General features: G+C 35.5%; 1 protein-coding gene across 2 annotated transcripts; it reads left to right on the top strand.

The window, feature by feature from the left end:
• The first annotated feature begins 14,618 nt into the window (after nt 1-14,618).
• On the top strand, nt 14,619-17,487 carry LOC306864896 (zinc finger protein SNAI2-like). Of its 2 annotated transcripts, none has more exons than XM_079409180.1 (3): nt 14,619-14,838; nt 15,511-16,023; nt 16,220-17,487. In XM_079409180.1, the coding sequence occupies exons 1-3, from the start codon at nt 14,760-14,762 to the stop codon at nt 16,399-16,401; spliced, it is 774 nt and encodes a 257-aa protein (XP_079265306.1). In that variant the 5' UTR covers nt 14,619-14,759; the 3' UTR covers nt 16,402-17,487. The 2 variants fall into 2 exon arrangements, with proteins under 2 accessions (XP_079265306.1, XP_079265307.1); XM_079409181.1 differs by having other exon boundaries at nt 15,604-16,023; nt 16,220-17,318.
• The last annotated feature ends 8,932 nt before the right edge of the window (nt 17,488-26,419 follow it).

Below are 26,419 nucleotides of genomic sequence, written 5' to 3' on the forward strand. Positions count from 1 at the left end.
CAGAGAAACGCTCTGGCAATAACTGTGGAACTGTATTCAGGGCTTAAAAACGCATACTGTAAAATGTATCGAGGAGCTAGTGCACGAAAGCCCCAGCGAGTCCTTAAAGGGATAGTTCACCCAAAAATGAAAATTCTGTCATCAGTTACTCACCCACAAGTTGTTTGAAACCTGCTGAACCCAAAAGAAGATATTTTGGAGAATGCTGGTAACCAAACATTTGCCGGTAACCATTGACTTCCATTATATTTTTTCCATACTATGGAAGTCAATGGGTACCGTCAACCGTTTGGCTAACAACATTCTTCAGAATATCTTCTTTTGTGTTCAGCATAAGGAAGAAACTCATACAGGTTTGGAACAACTTGATGGTAAGTAATTGATAACAGAACTTTCATTTTTGTGTGAATGATGATTTACTCACCCTCAAGCCATCCTATGCGTATACGACTTTCTTTCAGACGAATACAATCAGAGTTGTATCCTAGCTCTTCCGAGCTTTATAATTGCAGTGAATGGGGGTTGAGATTTTGAAGCCCAAAAAGTGCATTCATCTATCATAAAAAGTGCTCCACATAACGATAATAAGAACTATAACGAACTAAAAAATCAATATCATTGGAATCATTTTCATAAAGACTTTAAAGAGCTCAAGTAGTTAAAGTGGCAGACAACAAAAAAGCAAGTGTGTTGGTGTTCCGCTACTATAATTATGGTTATAGTCATTTTTACAGACAGTTATCGTTCTTTCAGTTTAAAAAAAAAAAATCAGTTGACCAATTTAAGGTCATAAAGTGACATAAATATCTTAAATAGTATAACAGATTTCAGGAGGTCTTAAATTTTGAGAATAGAAAATTCAGAAATCCCAATACAAACTACTGTGAATATTAAAATTTAAAAGGCTACGATTTAACAACATAAATATGAGCACTGCATGTTTCAAAGTGCAAACATTGCACTGTTGCACATTTTATAGGCTCAGTTTCAGAGCAGTTCGCAAACAATGAACACCACGCATTTATGATCTATGATTGTTTACGAATTATGACAATGTTAACTTTATGGTTTTTATGTTGTTGTAAAGGTGCATTTTGTTCTCTGTCATCTTTTTGAAAGAACAGGTGTAATAACAAACAATAACAAATCATAGACATTTTAAAACAAGAGTCCCATTGTATTGTGGGCAATAAATTCAACATAGAGTCGTGTAGTGTCTGTCTGGTCTGCTAGTGTAATTATTGTGCTGATACTTTTGGCACAATAACTTGTTTATTGTAGTATACTGAATATAGTTTATACTGCTTATAGTTTATACAGTTTGAAGCAGAAATATTACAAAAAAGTGTACTTTTTGTCTTCTAATAAAATAATTTTGCTTAGAAATGTCTCTTTTTATTCCTTTTTTAAAGAAAACACATTATTTGATACATTTTCATTTTTCATTTCAATTTTTAATGAATTTTCAACTTATTTCAATGTGCTCCTTGGGAAAATTGTAAGCATCAATGCAACTGCAACTGCACATAAAAACACGTTGTGATATAAACCTTGCTGGCATCAGACACTGCTGAAACTAACCATATGCAGTTAATGTTTCCTTTAGGAATGAATCTAATCTTCCCACGAACACCCGCATACACTCAGAAACAAGAAGTCAAACGGTTGGCTCGCCACGCTGCTGTCTGTGACGCTGATGCCCTATCAAGGTCGATGTTTTTCGCCGGGTTACTCTCAAGCAGGTGAGTGAACATGCTCCCATGAGATGTAAGCCGGAAAACCACATTTTATCTGTGTATTTCACAGCCAAGACACGGAGAGAGCAAACACACTCACACTGCTCTGGGCACTGGGCATTTCCACTGCCTGGAATTGAGGCAAAATCACACTGCTGTGTCACGCTACAAACTGATTTTCAACCATAGTGTTTGTTCAAATAACACGGTTGTTTTCTATTTGATATTATGCATAAAATGAGCTTATATGGGCTAAATTATACTGCTAGATGTATTCACATTGCTTTATTTCAGCAAGCAACCAATACAATAAATCCAAGGCTTATATATATGAGAGTCTGTTTTAAGTTGCACTGCCTCACAGCAAAACAAGTAATGCATTGTTTTATACCCTGCACTTTTAAACAAAAGCATCCTTACAAAGGCATTCATTCATAACTAAAATACTACAATGTTGTTGTTTTTTCGGTTCTTTTTTTCTTTTTCTTTTGGGACATGATCCATGTTATTCTTTGAACTATTATGTAAATACATGGTACATTAATATAGTAATCAGTCAGTTGAATGGTATATCATTATCAGGAAATTACAAATGTGATTACTTTAATATCTCAATTTGTTCTCGTTAGAAATTAGATTAATTGGAGAGCAAACAGAGACTTTTATAAACAAATTTCATGCATTTTCATGCTTGCCCAACAATGTCACAAACTTTGCTCAGATTAAGTTAAATTAAAAAATAAAAATAAATTAAGGCAAAGATCTCAATAATATAATGTAATATAAATAGTTTAATATATTAACGTGTATATAATATTTAATTATACAACATATTAATTTCTCATCAATTACTTCTAAGACAAAATATTTTAAGATATCCACATTATTTTATAACAATATAATCTAACTGTATCAATGGTTGTCTCATTTGTTTCTTTGATAAATAAATACATGTATATATCATTACCAGAATGCTTTTTCATATCTCAATTTGTTCTCATAGATATATACATATACATATAGGCTAATTGTGTGATATAATAACATGTATATAATATTTAATTATATAATATGAGCATTTCTCACCAGTTACTTCTAAGATAAAATAATTTGAGCTATCATATATCTACATTAATTTTATTACATTATACTACTACTGTATCAATAATTGTTTCATTTGTTTCTTTCATAAATATATTTCATAAGCATATATCATTACCAGGATTTTTTATGTTTAAGATCCCAATTAATTTACAAAGATGGAAACATCTTTAAATTTAAAAATATATTTTTTTTATATAATAAATTGTAATATTTGTAAAAATTATCTATTTGTATTTATAAAATAATATTTACAAAACACATCTAATTTCTGTCTTTCCTAAGAAATTTTAGGAGAAACATCTGAGAACATTAATTGATAATTCAGTAAGTCTCAAAATTTATGAAAGAACAACCTCAAAGTCTGAAAACTACAATAATCAGCAACTCTTCGGTTTTGAGTACAATGTAACAAGATTCCACCACATTAAGATTTGCAAAAGACATAAACACATATTTGAGGATCTCATCTCAAACTTCAAAGTTTCCAGCTTGAAGTAATGACCAGATAGAAATGTCACACCGACTCAGATCTTTTAGGCTTGATCAAGTGTTTCTCAGCTTTCTCGACGCCGTTGCTCTGTTGAACACGCTTAGGGCGAGCAATGCAAAGGTCACTGCAGAGAGCCTGGTCACGGTGTTACGCTTGATTAAAGTTTCATCCCAGCTTCATCCTTTCCCATTATCCTGCTCTGACATCTCATTGCCAAAAGCTACCTTGTCCTGCCCGCTGGGCGGGTGTCTGTTCAGCCCTCATTAGTTAATACACCGGCGAGACCCGCTGGTCTACACCACCTCACCAAACCACATCAGCATAGAGGCAACAATGAGAATGAGTCTCGGTAAATTAGCAAATGGCAGATTTATAGACTCAAGTCCTGACCTCTCTCTCCATGACGGATTACTTTTGGCGAGGCAGTGCTTGAAAGTACCGAGAAGGTGCCAGAAGAACCCTAATGGACACATGAGACTCATTACACTAACAAAGATGGATAATTACTGCCACTGTCAGAGCGAGCAGTATCGTTTATTCAAGAAAAAGACAAAGTTTGGTTTGTTTATGAGTTAGCAGACTCTCTCTTCAATTGTCAGCAAGACCAGCCCATTAAAAACAGAATGAATTAGCTGTGTTGACATGAGACTAACTGGCACACATTAGTAAACATGATAAGCGTCGCTGAGGCGGATAACTCGCATTTCTGATGACAATCAAGATGAATATTTATATGCATGGACCTAATTTTGTTGCGGATGCAACAACTGACACAGAATCGAGAATTTGAAATCTTATAAAAACACTAGCAAGAAGTACTATGTTTTTAAACGTGCATATCGTTGCAACATTGTGTGAAATATGTGAATTTTCTTAGAGCTGCACAAGTAATCTTAAGGCGGCTTCACACTGAGTGCGATGCGAAAAAGCGAGGCGAATTGCCGAAGAATGGTGCTTTCACACCGAGTGTGAAATGACTGATTGCCTTCTGCTAATTCTGCACACTAGGTGGCGCCAAACAACAATGCATTTTTACTCAGACATGTATCTCGTATATGGATTTAAACCATCATCGAGTGCCTGTAATAACTTCCGATTATAGATTCGATTTTGAATCTGTAATTGCTAGATATGCACTCTTTGTATGTTTAATAACGCTACACTTAATAACGCTAAACATCCTATATTGTTATAAAAATACCATGAGCTGGATAAGCGATACGGTATGAGGCAATACCGTTTATATCGGTTTACAGTAGTTTGAAACGAGCACATCTGAAAAAATATCTAGAGGAGGACTGAACTGCTGCAGAGAAAGTGCTTAAGTGTTCTAAACATGTGACAAGCTTTATATTAAGAGCTTAAGATATAGCCTATAGTTTACAGTTTCAGTTTTAAAGCCGCTGACAGAGAGCTTCTCGCGCTGTTTAATGTGTTTGCTGTTTTCCTTAATGCGTAACTTACATTTCACAGGTATATTCTCCATCTGTAAATGTTAGAAAGCCATGGCAATATTTCCAATTTCCAGAAGTGCATGAGCCTTTTGCTTTGCGATTCTCCGCTAAACTTCACAGACTTCATTTAGAACGAGCGCCGTACTCATTAGTTACTCTTTTCAAAAGTAATATTGTTACTTTACTTATTACTTTCTGGCAACAGTAATTAGTTACACTAGTTACATTACTTTTTCTTCACGCCCCACAGAAGTTCAAACTGTGTATCTTCCACATAAAATTCTTCTAGAATGTTACTAATAACATATTTCTTCCTCATCATTTGACCAAAATCCACATCGCAGTAAGAATTTTAGTTTTACTTAACGATAATAATCATGTTCCAAACACTTTATTAATTTAAGAACAAAACAACTGACACTGTCTTTATTGGAAACGTTACTTATAGGTTCAGGTTTTGTAAATCACTGATCCATCTTGTGATCTTAATTGTGATCCTCAATGAAAAATACATTGTAAATATGCTGAAAATATAGTAATATATTTATAAACTACAACAGGCAGTCATTATGCATGTGACAGGTTCCATGGAACTAAAGAAATGCAAAAACACAGAGGTAGAAATAAGTAGTTCACATCTCAGGTCCAGTGCACAGAAGCTGAAAAACTCAATGACGCTTGTTGCTAAAAACTGCCTTGCTGCCCTTGAATGCTGTACTTAACCCTCAGCAGTTCGGGAGATGCTGGAGCATCAGTGCAAGTGTGAATGAGAAAGCAAAGAGAGTTTATTATTCATGACCCATTACTTTATATTCTGACCACCTGGCCACTCAATCCCAATGCACTGAAACCCCACACGGACGACGCTGAGCTTAATGACGATGGAAACAGCGAAACGGCACCTCATTCCAAAACCAATCACGTCTCTAAAGGTGTTGCATCATTTTGAGGCATTCCAAGGGGCGGTTCTGTGTTTGTGGAAATTCAAGCCAATAAAATTTAAGGGTCAGGAATCAGCTAAACGACCATATAGCATAACAAAATGGGGTCTGTTCTAGAAACCAAGCAGCCTAACCTGCAAAACATGAAGTATCAGCCAAGAAACAAGGATCATCTGGCAACAAAAGGCTGAGCTTATTATTGTGTGCGCTTGACAAGAATGAATGAGCATGACTGCCTGAAGCTATTGTTCACTTTCGACTTTGACCATCCTTGCATGCATTGCAAACACGCTACATGTTCTGAAACAACCATATGCTCTATGACAATCTGCATCCAAATAAAGAAACACACATGCTTACACACTTATACGGCTCAATGACAGTGTAGACACATAGAGTTTGATGAATATTTCAGTAAAAATAACCAACAAAAAAACCCAACATTTTTTTCCTTTCATTTTAACATTATTGATATATAAATACATCTTATAAATATCTATCATTTTTAGTTTGCTAACTGAAAAATGAGGAAAAAAACAATAATATTTATATAATTATAAATATTATGTTTAATCATATAATTTAACCATTTTTACTTATTTACATTTAGTGTAATCCAACGCATATTCCAATTTTAATGTCTTATTGGTAACACTTTATTATAAGTTTTTTTTTCTTAATATGAAATATTAATATGCTATATGAAACTATTAATATGTTAATATGCAGCTAGCAATGAGCAATTCTTCTAAAGCATTTATAAATCTTAAGTTTATGTAAATTAACTAATACATTATTTATACCAAGGTTGTACCTCTTAATATTAATTAATGGACCTGAACTAGGATGACCTAACAGTTGAATTTTATTAACTAATGTTGACAAAGACGAATAAATATTGTAACAAATGTATTGATTATTGTTAGTTAGTGCATGACCTAATGTTAAGTTCTTATTGTAAATTGTTACCATTTTAATGCACTTTATGTTCATAAACTATCCATGAAATTGTTTAATAGTCAGAATTCATGAATGTAATGAAACGATTGTCAATATTTTGCATTTGTATTTGTATTAGTATTGCTCAAAAACTGTATGTTTAAATATATTCAGACCTTTAGAAATTTCTGTGAAAAAAAATGCATTTTACCCGCAATGTGTAAAATTTTCATTGTGCAAAAAAATTGTATGTTCATCACTCAAACAGTCAGCTGTGTATAACCGGCTTTTTTTTTTTTTTTTACAAATATGGTCATGTGACAAAGAATTATGCAGTTTGTCTGATTGTGAAAGAGACACTTTTTACCCCACTTTTCCCTGCACCAAACTGAACATTCATATGTGCTTATTGAATATTGGCATTCAAAACCATAGACATTAACAGTGAGCTGGTCCTCTTTTTGCTGATATAACAACTCCAAGAGGGCTTTTTATTAGTCGTACACTGTCCAAGTCACTGCAGAAATGTTCAGGTATCAGTAACCCATGTTATTATGGATGCACTTTTAACCATGTTGTATATATTCAGAGTAATGTTCACACAAGACATTTTTGACTGACATACCAATTGTTATATTCTATGCATTGAAATTTGCCAGTGGCAGTGTTGCATTAGAGCACACACACTATTTATAATTTAGCCCAGAGAGCACCAGCATCAAAGCGCACCATTATCATCATATCGCTCTTATACACACCCCATCATTTTCATTGTTTCTGCGTTCTTTTAAGCTTATTTCACAGAAATCACTGCTGTTACAAAAGCCTCGCCATCTGTCCCATCACATTTTATGAGAAATGTCTGCTGGATGCTTCCGCTGCCTAATGGATCAAAAGAGCACTTGTCAGTTACTATTCAGGGTACCCTGGATAACCTTGAATGCTGCCACCGCTGCGATTGCAAGTGGGACAAAACGATAAACCGTGCACTGCAGGCATGAGCAAAGATTTGACTGGTGCCATCCTGACACTTACAATGCAATGGGGATCTCGGGGTGGTTCTCTAGTGAGTCTGAAACAGCTACATGCACGAAGAAGAGGGCATGAAAGTGTTAGCTCTTAAAGGAATAGTTCACCCAAAACTGAAAATTTACTGAAATACTACACACCCACAGGCCATCCAAGGTGAAGGTAGGTTTTTTCTTCATTGAAACAGATTTAGAGAAATTAAGCATTCTCCAGGAAGACCGATTATATGTGGAATTGGGTCTCTTACTGAGAAAATTTCAACATTCGTGGATTTTTTCTTAAAGCCAGTTGTATTTACATTACCCTCCTTTATAAAAGACTCTATAGATATTATCTTTTTTTTTTTTTAACTATTGATTCACCTGATGAAATATTGTTTGTAACATTCAATGTTGAGTCTTTATACATGAATATTCCACATGAAGGAGGGATTGAGGCAATGGAATTCTTTCTTAGAGACCCACACCAAAATAAAAATCCTAGTGTTAATTGCATTAAAACATTAGCTAAATTGGTGCTGATGAAAAACAATTTCAGATACAAAGACGATTTCTTTCTACAGATTAAGAGTAGCGCCATGGGTAGCACCATGGCCCCAAATTAAGCAAACTTGTATGTGGGCCTCTTTGAACAGAATTTTATTTTCAATGGTCTAAAAAATTCCTTTCTCCCAAACATTGTACTTTGGCGAAAGTATATTGATGATATTTTTATGTTATGGTCAGGTACTGAAAATCAATTGCTATAATTTTACAGTTTTCTTAACACTAGTGATGAACACTTACGTTTCACAGTTAATTACGATGATTCATGTGTTAGTTTTTTTGGACATTCGCATTATTAGGGATGGTAAGAAAATAATCACAGATCTCTATAGAAAACCTACTGGCTGAAACACACTTTTGCATGGACAGAGCTACCATCCTACAACGTTGAAACGTTGCTTTCAAGCCAATAAAAAAAAAGCAATGATAAAGTTAAAATGTCTTAATGGTGGATTTGTTTCTTTAAAACACAGTTTTTCGCTTCACAAGTTGTTAATTGAAGTACTGAAGTCGTGTGGATTACTTGTGGATTATTGTGATGTTTTTATCAGCTGTTTGGACTCTCATTCTGACGGCACCCATTCACTGCAGTATCCATCCTCATTGGTGAGCATGTGATGTAATGTAATTTTTTTTTCAAATCTGATGATCTACATCTTGGATGGCCGGAGAGTGAGTAAAATTATCATTTTTTGGATGAAGTATTCCTTGAAAAATAAAGGTTTATAATAGAAGAACCATTCTTGGATTCAGTGAACAGTTTCATAAGAACCTTTTTTTTTTCATTTTAAAAATCTAAAGAACTTTTTGTGGAACAGAAGGATAAAGGTTCTTCGTGGAATCATCAATGCCAATAAAGAATGACAATTTATTTTTGTCTGTAACAGACATATCAGACATTAAATATTCCTTAAAGGTGTATGAATATTGATAGCATGCCTCTCATTAGAATATAACCTTAATCATCTCAGAAATAATTTCTATGAATGCTTATAAATATCTTTTATTCTGTGCAAAAATAATCTATTTTTGTTTCCTGCTCTCTTGACGGAAAACTTGACTCCCTAATTACCTGTCTGCATATATTTTTCTGGTTCGGTTGATCACTGTACCTGAGAATTTTCCTATTGCTATTGTTGCATAAAACGCAAGACAGCCTTAAGAAAGATGTCTTTTTAAGGAAGGGAAAGCCACAAGACATTCACCAGCTGTCTACAGGTCACATTCAGGTTGAGTCAACAACGCACATAGCACAGTCACTCCTCCCTCGACACGGTGAACCATTATCACTATATTTAAACAGTGTTTCGTGTTAATGAGGCACTATCGGGTGTATGTGCGTAATGAGCAAGCTGTTGTAGATCACGCTGGCAAAACATTATGATAATGCTGGCCTGTTCATGTTGAAGAATGCAGGCGGCTCTTGCTTCTAGTTACTTGCTTAGTAGAGCGAGAGAAATACATAATTGATATAATGGATATGAATGCGAACACATGCAACACAATCACAGATGGGTCACAACAAAAAAAGATGACAGCTGACCGTCTGACACTTGTGGTGCCAAGTCAAGTCAGTTTTATGTCTACAGTGCTTTCGGTATATTGTTTCAAAGCAGCTTTACACCAAAAAATCTCTTTGGGAGATGTTTGCATGACAAATATTAACAAGCTACATCATATTTGCATGTTTATTTAAATGAATTATTCAGTCACATTAAACTGAGCACAAATTGGGTGCTTGAGGGTGTGCAAACCCTTAATTAAAAAGGATGGGCGTCCCTAAAGACTCATCTTTGAAGGGCTGCCAGCCCAAGAACAATTTGATAGACAATGTTTAGCATAAGGAGGTATGTGCTTTATTGCACCTGATCTGACACAGCAAAATGTGCATAAGCAGGCTGCTCTGTGCTCCAGCATCTCTAATGCAGCATCAAAGGCTTCACACACTCATTTGTGTTCTCAAGTTTAGGCAACAAAGCCTCGTTTTTAGATCATTTGGATGGGTGTTCAGTGAGATTCTGGATCTCACTCCCTTAGTTGTCATCTCCATAATTAGATCTGTTTGAATGGTGAGTAATTTGGTTAGAAACACTTATCATCTTATCAAATGTTTGGTCAATTAAAAGATGTGCATCTCTTGTATTGCATTACATAGAAATCCAAGACTAGTTATAAAAGCTTACCTGATATTCAACTAACAGGTGGTAATTTGCAATTGGCAACACTCATTCAAGTTCACAATTCTTCCATTCCCTCTTGCATTTGTCATCACTGTCAATGTGAAAACGAGTGACGATGAGCCTCCGGATCATAACGACCACTAATGCACAGTCTCCATCCGCAACCGCTTGGCAAAATCCTCCAAAGCGAGTCCTTTAAACTTGCTCTTAGTTTATATTCCCACAGCAGGCGAGACGCATCTGTCGTCTTGTTCTCCAGCATCCTCCGCAATCCGAGCCATGCAGCTTTCCATCTACATATCTTCTGCTGTCGCTAGGCATCCTGAGCAATAATAATGACCGGCTGAAAACCACAAGTAGCGATGTCCGATTCGCGAACGAACAATTCTTTGAACCGGTTCTTCTGAATGATTCGATCGAGCCGATTCGCAAAGCGTGTGAAAGCGCATGTGTTCGAAATGGAACGGCACTGTACTGCATTTTGCGCAACATATACAGCAACTGCACAGTGTCTATGCTATTATTTCGAATAGTATGCTACACACATGACCTAATTAGGCTATGTGTAATTTAGTACGTGAATAATAAAAAAAAAAAATCTGCATTTTTAATCCAGTTTTGAGTAAAATGTCTAAACTTTTGGTTATCTGTTCAAACAATGAGAGTAAAAACCACTGATATTAGCCTACTTACAGTTCATTTGTCACACTAGAAGTCAATAGACAAATTGAGTGCACTAGGACACATGCAGTGCACTGGATAGGGTGAATGCAAGCAAATCGGGTCATTTTTTAACACTTCACTATTTGCCAGATGTAAAAGTTATCCGAGTAGCCTATTCTAAATGTGAAAAACATACTGTAGTATGCCTATATTTCACTAAATAGAGCATGCAAAGCATGCTTCCATTCTCCATAGTATTGGTTTACTAGGCTATGTAGAATGTAGGGAATGTAGCAATATAGTGTATATAAAATATACTGTGCAGAATGCAGTAATCTTCCACTCCTATCTACAAAACATAACAACGCGATGGTTTTAACTTAATCATAAAGTGGCTATAAAGACTAACTCAGGGGTTATCTATAAATTAAATGTAAAATAAAACCTCAAGCAGGGACATCCGCAAACACTTGTGAGCCATGACTCAATCTTTATGGTTTCGTGTTTTGAACCGGTTCGTTTAAAACCAGCCGCTCAAATGAACCGATTCGCTAAGTGAACCGAACGTGCCTATGCTAATCACAAGCGCTTTTTACGTCTCTCTCTCTCCTCTCCCCCTTCATTCCTTCATTCTTCACCGACGCTAAACATCTGTCCATTTTAATCTGAATATATTAGCTGAATATTTATTACTGAAAATCAAAGCTGAGGCGGTGCACAAACGCAAGAGAGGGTGGCACTTTAAGGCTCCATCATGTGCGTGATTCTCAATGCGGTATTATTTGGTGAAGGAGGCAGAGGAGGCTGAACATTCCCCTCGAAGCTTTACATAACCAACGATGTTTCTACACAACATTACAAATCACCAGAGATATTTCAATTTTAACAATGAGTTCACTCTGGGACTATGCTGCAGAAAAGAGAATTTAGCATGAAGAGCCTTTGCATACTATTTCACTAAGTATAGCTAATACATGCAGTCAGCATGTTCTCTATCTGCTCTGGGTTTCTCCATCGCTGACATGCAAATGCACATTTTAAAAATGATAATTAGCCTATATTAACTTTGCCTCTTATGTAATAACACCCTCATTCCTTCCTTTCCTTTCTTTCTTTCTGCTAGATTTTCTATTGATTTTCAGTATGCAGGGTGTAGTGGTTAAAGATCTGGGCTGATATTGAAAAGGTTACAATTTTGACTCCCACAATAGGTTATCCATGAGCGATCACCATTGTGCCTTTGAGCAAGGCATTTAACCTCAGGTTGCTCCGGAGGGACCGTCTCTGTAATAACTACTGTAAGTCGCTTTAGATAAAAGCATCTGCCACGGTGACTTGCTTATACAGTCTCCACAGGAGATTAACATTGATATAGAACATAGATTGAGATATCTATTCCTGTTGCACTTTATCTAGAAAGGCTGTTACTATGATCTCTTGAACCAGAGGTTGTGATCGTGCCGCGCTCACATTTATTTCCCCTCTCTCAGCAAACACAATCCAGTCTGTTCGTCCATACATTTATCAGACCCTGTGTGATTGGAGTCAACAAACAGTTGTCAAGAGTGGTTGACATAAATAATTGCAAATTACAGGCAACTGTTTACAAATAATTAAAATGCAATACTGTCTTACTTTTGTATAGAAAATATAATGCAATATATTTTCACTATATAATAATACAAAGTGCTTAACAATATATTTTTACTGTGCTTTACTGTCAAACACAGACTCAGAAAGAAATACAGACAAATGTATTCAGAGAAATGAATGCCCTTGCTTTTACAGAGCTTTGAACAAAGGATAGCTACTACCTCCATTTCTGTAATTAGTTTTGGCAGATAAGAAATCTGACTTACAATTAAAAATCCCCCCAGAAGAGGTAGAAAATCTGCTTAGTGTGTGCCTGTTTTAATTACTCCAGACAAGAGGCTCTATTGAGAGGTGCTTTCTTTCAAGGCAATGATGGGATAATGGTTATCTTTTATTTCATTTGATGGTTATTGATTTGACCTATTAGTCACTTTTCTTATTAATGCTTCTTGAATAGCAAATTAATCCAAATATCATTATGTATAACGTTTTCAATGTGCCAAATATATTGGTCTCTTTTGGTCCATGTTGAATTTAACGCAGATGAAAACGATAGAGGCCTTGAGGCATCGACAATCTTTAAATGTCACATTGTTGTTTTTTCGGAAGAGCGTTCCGTTATTAAACAACAGTACAATCCATTGAGCACACTGTATTATTATTATTATTAGATTTTTTATCTCTCTCAGCCTTGTTTTCATCAGTCAAAAATGAAATATGGTGCTATCCTTAAGGTCTATAGGATACTGAGCCATTATAAACTCTCATCATTAACTCTGAAAACACTCTGTCCTTTATTATTTCTAAAAGCAGCTCTTATGAATAGCTTCTAGATTACCTAAATGTAAAGAGGTGCTAATGGGTTCTATATCAGCATACAAATAGTGACTTTACAACTCAATGAATATACAGTGAGCAAAAAGTAATTGGACACTCAAGCCACGCTTAAAATGTATTGCATTAGACAACAAAATATACAACAATGGCATTTATTTTAATAAAATTACAGCAGAAACAAAAACTAGAAGAAACACGTTGAACTGTAAATTTCAAGTTTAACACTCCAGAAATAGGCCTAGCACTACTTTGGACTTTTGCATGCTCTACTCAACTGGTTTATTGATTATATGGTGCATCATGTCATATATAGCCTAAATTTTGTAAATATAGCAGGCTTACTACAATAAATTAACTCTTTCAGACATTGTTATCTATAGGCTATATTTAAAATGTTCTGTTTTAACCTTAATTTACTTTAGAAAAAAATGACATAGGAAAAAAAAATATTACTCAAGGATTAACTTTATTCACAAGTCAGAGGTAACTCGTGTTCATAACAGAGTTACTCACATGAACACAAGAGGACGCTAGTGAATTGTAATTAAACTAGACTGTGATTGAACGTTTATAACTTTTAACTCTATATCCATAACTAAATTGATATGAAATTGCTATTTTTGAAAACGCATCTTTAAACCGATGGATCTGACGTAGGCTATATTTAAACATTACTAGTGAGATGTGACCAAATGAACACTTTAGGGGAACATCTAGTAAAATCAAACGCCACCAAACCAACATAAAGACTATAATGTTGTTGTTTTTCTATTTAATATTCACAAATCAGTCAGGAGCAAGAGTTAACAAGCTCTGCATTCCCTTTTAGGGATCATAATTTTAATGGGTTATCCTGCATTAAACAATCAAGAATAATGGCATTCCAATGATCTGTGTGCTTTGACCATGTGTGACAAGTCTGAACATTATTTCACCTTCATACACATCACTAGCGTGAACACCTGTCTTCCTTTCCTTAGTCGCGTCTGACTCCGCCCCCTAAAACCACGCCTCCATTTCGATTGGGCCGGAGCTCATGAATATGTAACTTTAGAACGCTCGGCCCCTCCCTTTGCACCTGATTGGAAGTATTTACTTGTTCTTTGCACTGAGGCGCTGGAGTAGAGCTGCTCTGCGCTGGAAGATGAAGCCCTGCCGGACCGAGCAATAAGGATTACAGTGATTTGACTTTATAAAAGAGAAGAGAGGACCTTTATATCTGCCAGTCAACTTTATACGCATTTCAGGATGCCTCGTTCATTCCTAGTAAAGAAGCATTTCAATGCAGCCAAGAAACCGAATTATAGTGAACTGGAGAGTCCAACAGGTAATAAACTTGATGATTCTAACTCCTAACAGTAAAAAGTTCAAGTTATTTAAAGGTATTTAGTGTGTTGCAACTCTCCGTTAAAGTTAAGGCACTTTGAGTTGCAACATATGAAAAAGTTACGCCTATTGAAATAATCCATTGCTATTTTTCCTTGATATTTCATTCATGAAGACTAAAACGGAATAATTGCCAAACAATCCAAAGGATCCTAATGGAAACAGTTCCCATAAACTTAAAACTGACAAAGACGTCGTTTCATTTTATCCATTTGGATCATATTTTATCCCTCTTTTAGGATTGTTTCCAAAGTATCTCATTTTAAAATCCGGTACAGATGCGTAGGATTGTTTTTTGGCGAATGATATCAATGATATCAGTGTTGTGAAATTATTGCCTGAATGTAACTCCATGTAAAGGAGATAATAAAAAACTGGTAGTTGGTGCATAACTAGAGTTTACTATATGAATGCTCTAGGGGAATGCACATCTTAAATAAGTACAAATACTAATTTTCTCAAATATAGTGATAAAAGCTGCATGCATAACTATAAAAGAAGGAAAATGCATTTGAAACAGTTTCAGATTTAAGAATATAGCATGTCACTTCTCAAGTAGTTTAGGCCAAGTACCCAGTGAATTAATGCAATTGCATTTCTTCTTTTATTGCAGTGTTTATTTCTCCATATGTATTAAAAACCCTCCCGGTGCCTGTTATAACTCAGCCTGAAGTGTTAAACCCGGTGTCGTACAATCCCATAACAGTGTGGACTACCAGCAACCTGCCCCTGTCACCCCTGCCCAGCGACCTGTCCCCCATCTCTGGATACCCCTCGTCCCTCTCCGACACGTCCTCTAATAAAGACCACAGCGGTTCGGAGAGCCCCAGGAGCGATGAAGACGAGCGGATACAGTCGACCAAACTGTCAGACGCTGAGAAGTTTCAGTGCAGTTTGTGCAACAAGTCCTACAGCACGTATTCTGGACTCATGAAACACAAGCAGCTGCACTGCGACGCACAGACCAGGAAATCATTCAGCTGCAAGTACTGCGAGAAGGAATACGTCAGCCTAGGGGCCCTAAAGATGCACATAAGGACACACACACTGCCGTGCGTTTGCAAAATGTGCGGGAAAGCTTTCTCCAGACCTTGGTTGCTGCAGGGACACATTAGGACGCATACAGGTGAGAAGAGAGAAGATCACACAATCGAGTGGAAAAGTGCAGATCTATAATGCACACCTAAAGTTCTTGTTGCATGCTATGGATTGATTGCTTTTAAGTATTTTGCACAATTTGTAGCCAATAAATGTGTTAGATGTTGCATTGCATGGTGCAGCAGTACTTCATTATGAACTGACATGACTTTTGTGTTCAATAGGTGAGAAACCCTTTTCATGCCCCCACTGCAGTCGTGCATTCGCAGACCGGTCCAACCTACGAGCTCACCTGCAGACCCACTCAGACGTGAAGAAATACCAGTGCAAGAACTGCTCCAAAACCTTCTCTCGCATGTCGCTGCTGCACAAACATGAGGAATCTGGCTGTTGCATTGCACACTGAGACAGTCACACACACACACACATTCACTAAGTGCGTTCGATTGTGAATGTGATCTTGGATATGCTCTTCCTGTCAGTATACTCATGATAAACTGGATACAAAGTGCAAAACGCATCCGATTTAAAAATGCACCGCCCTAGGGTCTGAATGCATAAAGTGTTTGTGGAGTCATTCAGAGATCAGATTCCAACCAAGACGCTACACGCTAACAAGTAAAACTGACCCAAAACAGCCTTTCTGCTTTAAGTTTGGTTCCTGGAGAACCTTTGACACCCTCAGAAAGGAAATGGCACAAAACAAAAGACTGTTTACTGGATCCCTGGTGGTCTTAATTCATTGACTAAGAAGCCTTTTCATTTCAGTGTAAATGCAGATTCCCGTGCCCGTCATGTGCCTTCCATTTCAACAGTATTTGCCCTGTCCTGGTCGGGTTGATGTGTACTGTACATTTGTTTACGGATGCGTACTATTTGGGAGGTTTTAAACATGTAGCCTCTCCAATGAGCAATAATTGATATGCCTGTGACAATGTTAAATGGGTAACGGTCACTTTTTTGTTTCTTTTTTCTAAAGGAGGTAATCGGTCAGACATTTCACACCATAGATGGTGGCACACCAATGAGCTTGAGACCAAAGGAATAATTAACGCCATTTTTTAAAACAGGGAACAAGTGCAAAATGACGTTTTCTTGAATTAAAAGTATTTAAACTGTTGTGCTATGATAACGCAACCACAGATAACCAGCACTCAGACATGCAATACTTAGTCATGTGCCTTCTTTTCATCAGGAACTTCATAGATTTTGCCATGTAATTGTTTTTTTGAATGTATATGACACTGATATGATTGTACGTTGTATTGCAAAGTGTAAATGAATGGTATGATTTTGTACAAAAAATAAAATTTACACTTTTTGAATAACTCGGCGACGGTCCGTATCTATTTGGCATCCATGCTGTTGGGATAGTTTGTGCAAAAATAATTTACTCATCCTCATATCATTCCAAACATGTATGGTTTTCTTTATTTGTGGAAAGAAGAATGTTTCTTGAAGAAGAACAATGCAATTAAAGGCAATGGTGTCCAAAACAAGACTACTGATGATAGTATTTAGATTTTTGAGTGAACTATCCCTTTAGGCTTTTAACACTTTCATTGAATAACAATTAGCCCAATGTTTACATGTGCATAGTCATGCAGATGAGAAGGCCCTTAACGGGACATTAACGGAACGTTTCTTACTGAAATCTCCTGAAAAGCACTGCGCTGTTAAATCTGTTGCTAAAGCATGCTGATTTTTTTTTTTTACAGTTAAAGATAAATTTCAGATAAACATGGTCATGGGTGATGGAAAGAGCTGGTTTTAATATAGTTTGACTCTTTCCCACAGTTAACTTGCATTGTGGGAGTTCATCAAAGTGCAGTTTAAGTATTTCATGCCGCAAATGTGTTTGCAGTTTACTGTGACGGAAAAAGGAAAGAACAAGTTGTATGAACTACTGTCATTAATTTAAAAGTCACACTGGTGGAGACTCTATTTATATTCAGGATTCAAAGTTAGTCAGAACCAACTTGAAAAGTCGTGGAAATGAAGTGGTCAGAAGATGTGGGAACGGCACAAGATTTGTTGTGCATCTCAATGAAATGTCCTCATTTTAAAGTCAGTGGTTTTGTGGACACATGAACCTGTCCTTGCGAACCTGTTCGCTCCCAAACAAATCCCAAATGTTACACCTCCTCCCTATGTTGATCTCACTTTGCTGCCAATTTCTTTGAAGACTCCAGGTCTCTGAAGTAACCACTATGGCAAAGCCAGACTGGCTCTCACACATGTGAATGTCCTTTACTGGATTATTACTCAGCAACCTCACACTACACAGTGGGAACTCACAGGACTTGCGCAAACCAGCGGGCTTTCAAACACTGAAACACTGAATCTAATTTTGAACTAAAGTAAATGGCTTCTAACTCTATTGCAAAAATCATCTAAAATACACATGAAACCAAAACTGATGATATTTACTTATTTAACAAACCTTCCTGATCTGATACTGAATGATTTTTACAAAGAAAAGTTCAAAAGTTGTTTTTTTTTAAGGAAAATTTACTATTTAACGTTCATATATCATATAAAGTACATAAGTAATATATTATATAGAAGTTATATATATATATTTGTGACCCTGGACCACAAAACCAGTCTTAAGTCACTGGGGTATATTTGTAGCAATAGCCAAAAATACACTGTATGGGTCTTTATGAGTCTATAGATTGTTCTTTTATGCCAAAAATCATTAAAGATCATTTTCAGTAAAGTAAAAAATCATAAAAGATCATGTTTCATGAAAATATTTTGTAAATTTCCTACTGTAAATATGTCAAAACTTAAACTTTGATTAGTAATATGCATTGCTAAGAACTTCATTTGGACAAATTTAAACGCGATTTTCTCAGTATTTAGATTTTTTGCACCCTCAGATTCCAGATTTTCAAATAGTTGTATCTCGGTCAAATATTGTCCTATCATAACAAACCATACATCAATGCAAAGCTTATTTATTCAGCTTTCAGATATATATATATATATATGTGTGTGTGTGTGTGTGTGTGTGTGTGTGTGTATGTGTGTGTGTAAAAATAAGAATTAAGGATACATTTCTATGCGCATGAATAAGGAAAAATGACACACAAGTACAAGTAGAGGCCTGGCGTGACCACTCACCCTATAGAAAGGTTTTGGGAAAACACTTGTCTCTTTCATTCTGTGTGGTTTTATCTTTCCATAATCTGACTCATGGAAGCACTATTCCAGGTGTTCACTGTGACACACCTCACAATTGAACAGCTTCGGCCCTCAGGACCCCCTATGATGCCATACAGGTGTTCACATATCTTGTGGTTTTCTGGAAGTTTAAAAAAATATTTTTAATTTTTGTGCATAATAATGGTAGAATATTATCAAAACAAAACTTGGCACATTATGTAGAAAATATGTTTTATAGACAACATGAAATCAGATATGTGGCTTTTAGTTCATCTATCAGCTTTGAGGTCATCAGAAAACCGTTCTTGTCCAATTTCTTTCAGTCATCAGAAAAACATGTGACAGAACCTGCTTCTAATGCAATTTGCAAGAGCGTAATTCAAAATCATTCTAACTCTACTCTTTTGTCACATGTTCATTGAACTTTTGATGCCCCACGTCACATCAGACCTCTCCCTCACAAGACTACCATCACCATGGCTCGAGGACAGATCCGACAAGGTTACAAAGGAAGTACACATTATCTTTGTCAGTCTCTCTCTCTCTGCTGACTTCACACTTAATGCAGCAGCTCCTGTAAACGGAACAGATTTAATTAGAAAGCTGGTTGAAGGCCTGTTTTTTCTGGTTAGTGTGTGATGGAAGGAGCCTGACCTGAAGACAAAAATGAACTTTCTGCTTCGATGGAATACAAAAGCAAACATTTTTAATAACTTATTTTTGTACAAATGAATGGGAACTGAAGTTTTTAAGCTACAAAAAAAAGATGCAAAAGTACCATAAAAGTAGTCCATATGACTTCTGCACTATATTGTAAGTCATCAAAAGTCATATTATAGATATGTGTGAAGAAATGTAATTTATTATTCACTGAAAAATAGGTACTTATTCACTGAAAAAATAAGTTATTAGATCCAGCTCCAAGTGAATCACATCTGAAATCTATCTTAAAGGTAAAGTTCTCATTATTCATTTATTTATTTATTATTTTAGAAAAATATATATCTTCTGTGGAACACAAGAGGAATATTAGTAACCAAACTGTTTTGATTACTATTGACCCCCGTTGTACAGTATGAATGAACGAACAAATGGACAAACGAATAAATAAATGACATTTTTGGTTGAACTGTCTCTTTAAGATGGTAGTTGGATTCCAAGCAGCTGGTAATACCAGCATAAGGTGGTCGAGGTTGGTTTTTGGAACATAGCAGGCATTTTTGTCCACCTAATAACCAGCCTCAACCAAACTATGTTCCAAAACATAGATACTTTACCAATTAGCTAGATTTTCCAGAAGTGAAGGACACTTGTATTTCTTAGTTTTTAGCAACCTGCATGCTAAATCTGCATATCACAGAAATGCATGAGAGTAACTGATCAATATAGTATATTAGAACAGTGATTGGTCCAAAAAAATTAGAATTAATTAGTAGTAATTAGTCCTAAAGTTTTCCTAATGTCAGTAGCTGATTGAATCTGATTGGCTATCAGTGTGTGAGTAGCCACATTACCAGCCAAAAACAATACTTGTGTCAAATCAGACATTTTCACATCAGGAAAAATGGGAAAGGAAGAATCCGGACAGCTAGACGTGTTTGAGCTTGCTTCTCAGGCAAATATCATTACAATCTTCTAACCTAAGATGTCTGATCTGTCATGTGATGAGAACAGGATGCTCACATGCCTCTAAATCAATTACAGTCGATATCAGCACAATCATATGCCAGCTCCTGAATATTTGCCTCTGTTGATGTCACTAGATTTGATGACCTACAAGATATTTATCATCCATGTGAGAGTTCCAAAACTCCAGGACATCCATACAAAGTGCAAATCTTTATAGAATTGATGTTTCAATTATATTTCAAGAGAAGAACATGCCCTTTGTGAACATTATCTATGGATTTTATACTAAAATGTTGCCAATCAGTACACCAATCTTGGATTGATTTGAAAGCACCAGCTGCCATATTCAGCTACACAACATCATCATGCTGATGTTTATTTCTAACATATTATTTCATAATAGATTTAATTTGAACCGAGCAAACATTAACACCTACATTACATTACGTACAAACCAAACATTAAGCTAATCAGTTTGTTAGAACATGACTGATTTTCTTACACAAAGCAAGTGGCTGATTATTGATATTAAGTCTAATGAAACACAATGATTATTTTTAGCCTACTAATGAAGTTGGTCCTCAAGGATGAATTAATTTTAATTTAATTTCCCAACTTATAGCAAGTTTACAGCTGTTATGAGTTTTTCACTCCTATTACATTAACTTATTTTATATTGCAAATCATACTGGGGAGTGATTCTCTCAACACACATCACTAGGGCTTGGTTAGCCTCTGTTAATGTACCTCCAGGACTCAGGGTGGCGCTAGTGTGTAAATGCCAGGTATGAACTGTTTCTATAAAACTATAAATTGATGATGCACAGCAAGCATTTATAGATTTGCTGTTAAGCAAAAAACAATATCATGGATACACATAAGAGTAGCTTTAGCTTTATGCAGTCCTGGGGAAAGATACTTTTAAAATGAATGCATTACAATATTGCGCTACTCCATAAAAAAAGTAACTAATTGTATTACTTAGTAATTGCATTATATTACTTTTGTGTTACTTTTTGTCACCCAGGCTGGGTTTGCTTATTTGTTTTTTTAATTAACAAAAAAAAAAAAACACAATTTTCGGCAATAACACGTTACTTGTAATGCGTCACTAGTAATTTCCGTTACTTATTTGAAAAAGTAACTCAGATATTTAGTTGTAAATTAAATAGTAATGCGTTACTTCACTAGTTACTTGAAAAAGTAATCTGATTACATAATTCACGTTACTTGTAATGCGTTACAAGTAACTGCTGCTACTTATTTGAAAAAGTAACTCAGATATTTAGTTGTAAATTAAATAGTAATGCAATACGTCACTAGTTACTTGACAAAGTAATCTGATTACATAACTCACGTTACTTCTAATGCGTTACAAGTAACTGTCGCTACTTATTTGAAAAAGTAACTCAGATATTTAGTTGTAAATTTAATAGTAATGCATTACTTTACTAGTTACTTGAAAAAGTAATCTGATTACATAACTCTTGTTACTTGTAATAAATTCACAAGTAACTTGCATTACTTATTTGAAAAAGTAACTCATATTTAGTTGTAAATTAAATAGCAATGCGTTACTTCACTAGTTACTTGAAAAAGTAATCTGATTACATAACTCACATTACTTCTAATGCGTTACAAGTAACTGCCGCTACGTATTTGAAAAAGTAACTCAGATATTTAGTTGTAAATTAAATAGTAATGCGTTACTACACTAGTTACTTGAAAAAGTAATCTGATTACATAACTCACGTTACCTGTAATGCATTCACATGATCAGGCCTCTTCTTTGCGGACATCAAACTAAACAGGTCTATTATCGTTAAATTAAATTTTTCTGGCATTTAAAACAAGCAAGCTGGATATACAATATATCCAACTTTATTCCAATACAAACAGTACATTCATGTAATAGCAATATAAACTATGTAGTAAGCAACTTATACTATATAGTAAATCTCAACTGTCTGATTTTTTATTTTGTCGTTAAATTTAGCAATGTTATTGCACAGCTCATTATATAAAGTTTGATATATAAGTATGTTCAACTTTATCTGCACATGTACAGTATACTCTTGTATGGTGAAATATTGTAATATACTCTAATCTCTAATCTATAAGGCACAAAAATATTGAGATATAAACATTAACATCATGATTTGTGAAAAGCATTGTGAAAAGCTCGATACAAATTAGGACTATAACAGGACTTTTTATTGTTAGGATGTCAAGTTTATTTGAATGCAGCACTCAATAGATTTGGTGCAAAAACCATTAGCCACACCTAAAGTTCAAATCAAATCCTAAACTGCTTTAGCACTCAACAGATTCAAAACTAAGCAAACTGATTGGACCCATCAACTCCAGATCAAGTAAAGTTTAAAATCCCCTTCAGAATGAATCGTGTCTGTTGCCAAATCTATCCTAATATCAATGCCTATCCCAAAACAAAACAGAAATGGGAAGTGATCGATTTACATTTAACAATCAAGCCAGTACCTGCTTTTAGCTGCACAGGCTTTATCCATGGAGACAAAAGAATCTGGAACAAACTAGCCTTAGAAAATATCCACCGCATGATGGTATTGTAGTCAAAAAACATGCCCGAACAGCACCAATCCACCAGCACATGAGGCTCAAATAAACACGGCTGGATATCAGATGTGCCCTTTCTGAGGACCATTTATATAAGCCTTTAAAGTGCATTCATGCATTTTGATTTCCAACGCGATGCCGGTAAATGGAAAATCCACATATGGCCCTGTCAGTGAGACACAAAATATGAACCTGTCACTGTGATTGCTTGACCAGGTCGATGCCGGCTTTTGTCATTTTACTTTCACAAGTGAATGTCACTCTGAATCAGTGCAGATCAGACGTTCATGAATATATACCGAGGGTCAGAAGGTCACATCTTCAGCTGTAGACTGTTTTTATGGTTTTATGAAAACCCTTGTTGGCAATCACAGAGGTCAGACGTTTCTTGTAGTTACCCACCAGGTTTGAACACATCTCAGGAGGGATTTTGTCCCACTCCTCGTTTCATGGCTGATGTTTGGCAACTCAAACCTTCAGCTCCCTCCACAGATTTTATATGGGATTAAGGTCTGGAGACTGGCTAGGCCACTCCAGGACATGATAATGTACTTCTTCTTGAGCCATTCCTTTGTTGCCTTGGCCATGTGTTTTGGGTTATTGTCATGCTGGAATACCCATCCACGACCCATTTTCAATGCCCTGGCCCTGACGGCACATGGCCCCGTCCATCGTCCCTTTGATGCGGTGCAGTTGTCCTGTCCCCTTAGCAGAAAAACACCCCCAAAGCATAATGTTTCCACCTCCATGTTTGACAGTGGGGACGGTGTTCTTGGGGTCATAGACAGCATTCCTCCTCCTCCCAACACGGCGAGTTGAGTTGATGCCAAAGAGCTTGATTTTGGTCTCATCTGACCACAACCCACTTCTCCCAGTTCTCCTCTGAATCATTGGTAAACGTCAGACGGGCCTGTACATGTGCTTTCTTGAGCAAGGGGACCTTGTGGGCGCTGCAAGATTTCAGTCCTTCACGGCGTAGTGTGTTACCAATGGTTTTCTTGGTGATTATGGTCCCAGCTGCCTTGAGATCATTGACAAGATCCTCCCGTGTAGTTCTTGGTTGATTCCTCACTGTTCTCATGATCATTGAAACGAGGTCAGATCTTGCATGGAACACCAGTCCGATGGAGATTGGCAGTTATTTTGTGTTTCTTCCAATTGCAAATAATCGCACCAACTGCTGTCACCTTCTCACCAAGCTGCTTGGCGATGGTCTTGTGGCCCATTCCAACCTTGTGTAGGTCTACAATCTTGTCCCTGACATCCTTGGACAGCTCTTTGGTCTTGGCCATGGTGGAGAGTTTGGAATCTGATTGACTGATTGCTTCTGTGGACAGGTGTCTTTTATACAGGTAACAAACTGAGATTAGGAACAGTCCCTTTAAGAGAGTGCTCCTAATCTCAGCTCCATGCCTGTATGAAAGACACCTGGGAGCCAGAAATCTTGCTGATTGATAGGAGATCAAATACTTATTTGACTAATTCAAAAGCAAATCAACTTTTAGAAATGCATTTTTCAGGATTTTTTTTTTCTGTCTGGATTTTTTTCTGCACTCTTCTGTCTGTCTCTTTTGTTGTTATTCTGTTCAAATAAACCTGCCATAAAAATTATAGACTGGTCATTTCTTTGTCAGTGGGCAAACGTACAAAAACAGCAGGGGATCAAATACCCCCCCCCACACTGTATACACACACTTACATTTTAATCAACATTTATAATTTGTTGCATTGCATTTTGGAATTCCAAACCTACAAATTTATGCCAATAAACTTCAACGTTCAGGTGGATTGCTTGAGTAAACCATGACTAATTTTGCTGACTGAATCAATAACTGTAGCTACAGTCATTCTAGCGGCTGGCAAAGCTAAAAATACACGGTTCAGATGTGCTCCAGATTGTGTGTGTGTGTGATGTAATGTTTGGTGTTGTTGTGTGTTTGTACCGTTGTGTCTGCTGAGTAACAAGGGCCTGTCGGGTTCAGCTGTAAGATCTCTGACTCAGGAGGATGTGGTGTAGACGCTCAGCTCCCCCTCAGCTCTTGAATCTGTGCCTTGAGGAAACCCCACCCGTGCCAGCTCAAGTCCTGAGCATTGTCTAAGTCAACAATCAAAAGGGAAAAGCCTGGAGAGTCCATCTTTGGCTTGGGATTTATTGGCCTCTCTAGGGAACACCTTGACAAAATTCCTACAAAGTTTTATGGGTTGGTTAAAGATTTTATTTGGATGAAGTACATCATATGATTAATTAATCATGTTTCAGTATTTGATGAGAAAGAGTATTCATTACTAGACATGTAAAACATTGATAGTCATAACAAAAAGTGGCTATAGAGGTCAATTTAAAATGATTTCATTTCCATATCATTACACATAAGCTTATAACTATATATATATATATATATATATATATATATATATATATATATATATATATATATATATATACATACATACATATATATATAACAAATAATTATGAATTAATAATAATAAATTGTAATAACTATTAAAATATAATTATATAAAAATGTTGTATAAATGTTAACATTTAGGAAATAATAAAAATACTAATAATTAATAATAATAAAATATTTTAAATATTTCAATAACTGTTAAATTATTAAATAATTAATAATATAACATACTATATTTGCTTCACAATTGTTAATCATTAAGAATTATTATTAATAATAAAAATATATATATAGTTTAATTGAACTAATTATTAAAATATAAATATTAATTATTAAAATGTCTATATCTAAGCATTACTACTAATAATGTTAACTTGATTTACAATTTCAGTTTCAATAATTATTTAAATATATTTATGTAATTTTTTTTTATAATTGTTAATAATGAAACATTATGATTTAAAAAAAATATATATTTCATATTAAATCTAATTATATAAGCATTTTCCAGTTGTTAGTAATTAAGAATTATGATTAATAATATTAAATATTTTTAGTTTTAATTTAAAATATAATTATATAATTTAAACAACAATTAATATTGTCAATTGTATA

Source organism: Barbus barbus (assembly GCF_936440315.1).
Source record: "Barbus barbus genome assembly, chromosome: 46".
Classification (NCBI taxonomy): Eukaryota; Metazoa; Chordata; class Actinopteri; order Cypriniformes; family Cyprinidae; genus Barbus; species Barbus barbus.

Bases quoted from the DNA above. Each gene is read 5' to 3' on its own strand.
- LOC306864896 (XM_079409180.1), top strand. From the start codon at position 14,760: ATGCCTCGTTCATTCCTAGTAAAGAAGCATTTCAATGCAGCCAAGAAA. The intron at 14,839-15,510 runs GTAATAAACTTG...CTTTTATTGCAG, and splicing joins TGAACTGGAGAGTCCAACAG to TGTTTATTTCTCCATATGTA. The intron at 16,024-16,219 runs GTGAGAAGAGAG...TGTGTTCAATAG, and splicing joins ACACATTAGGACGCATACAG to GTGAGAAACCCTTTTCATGC.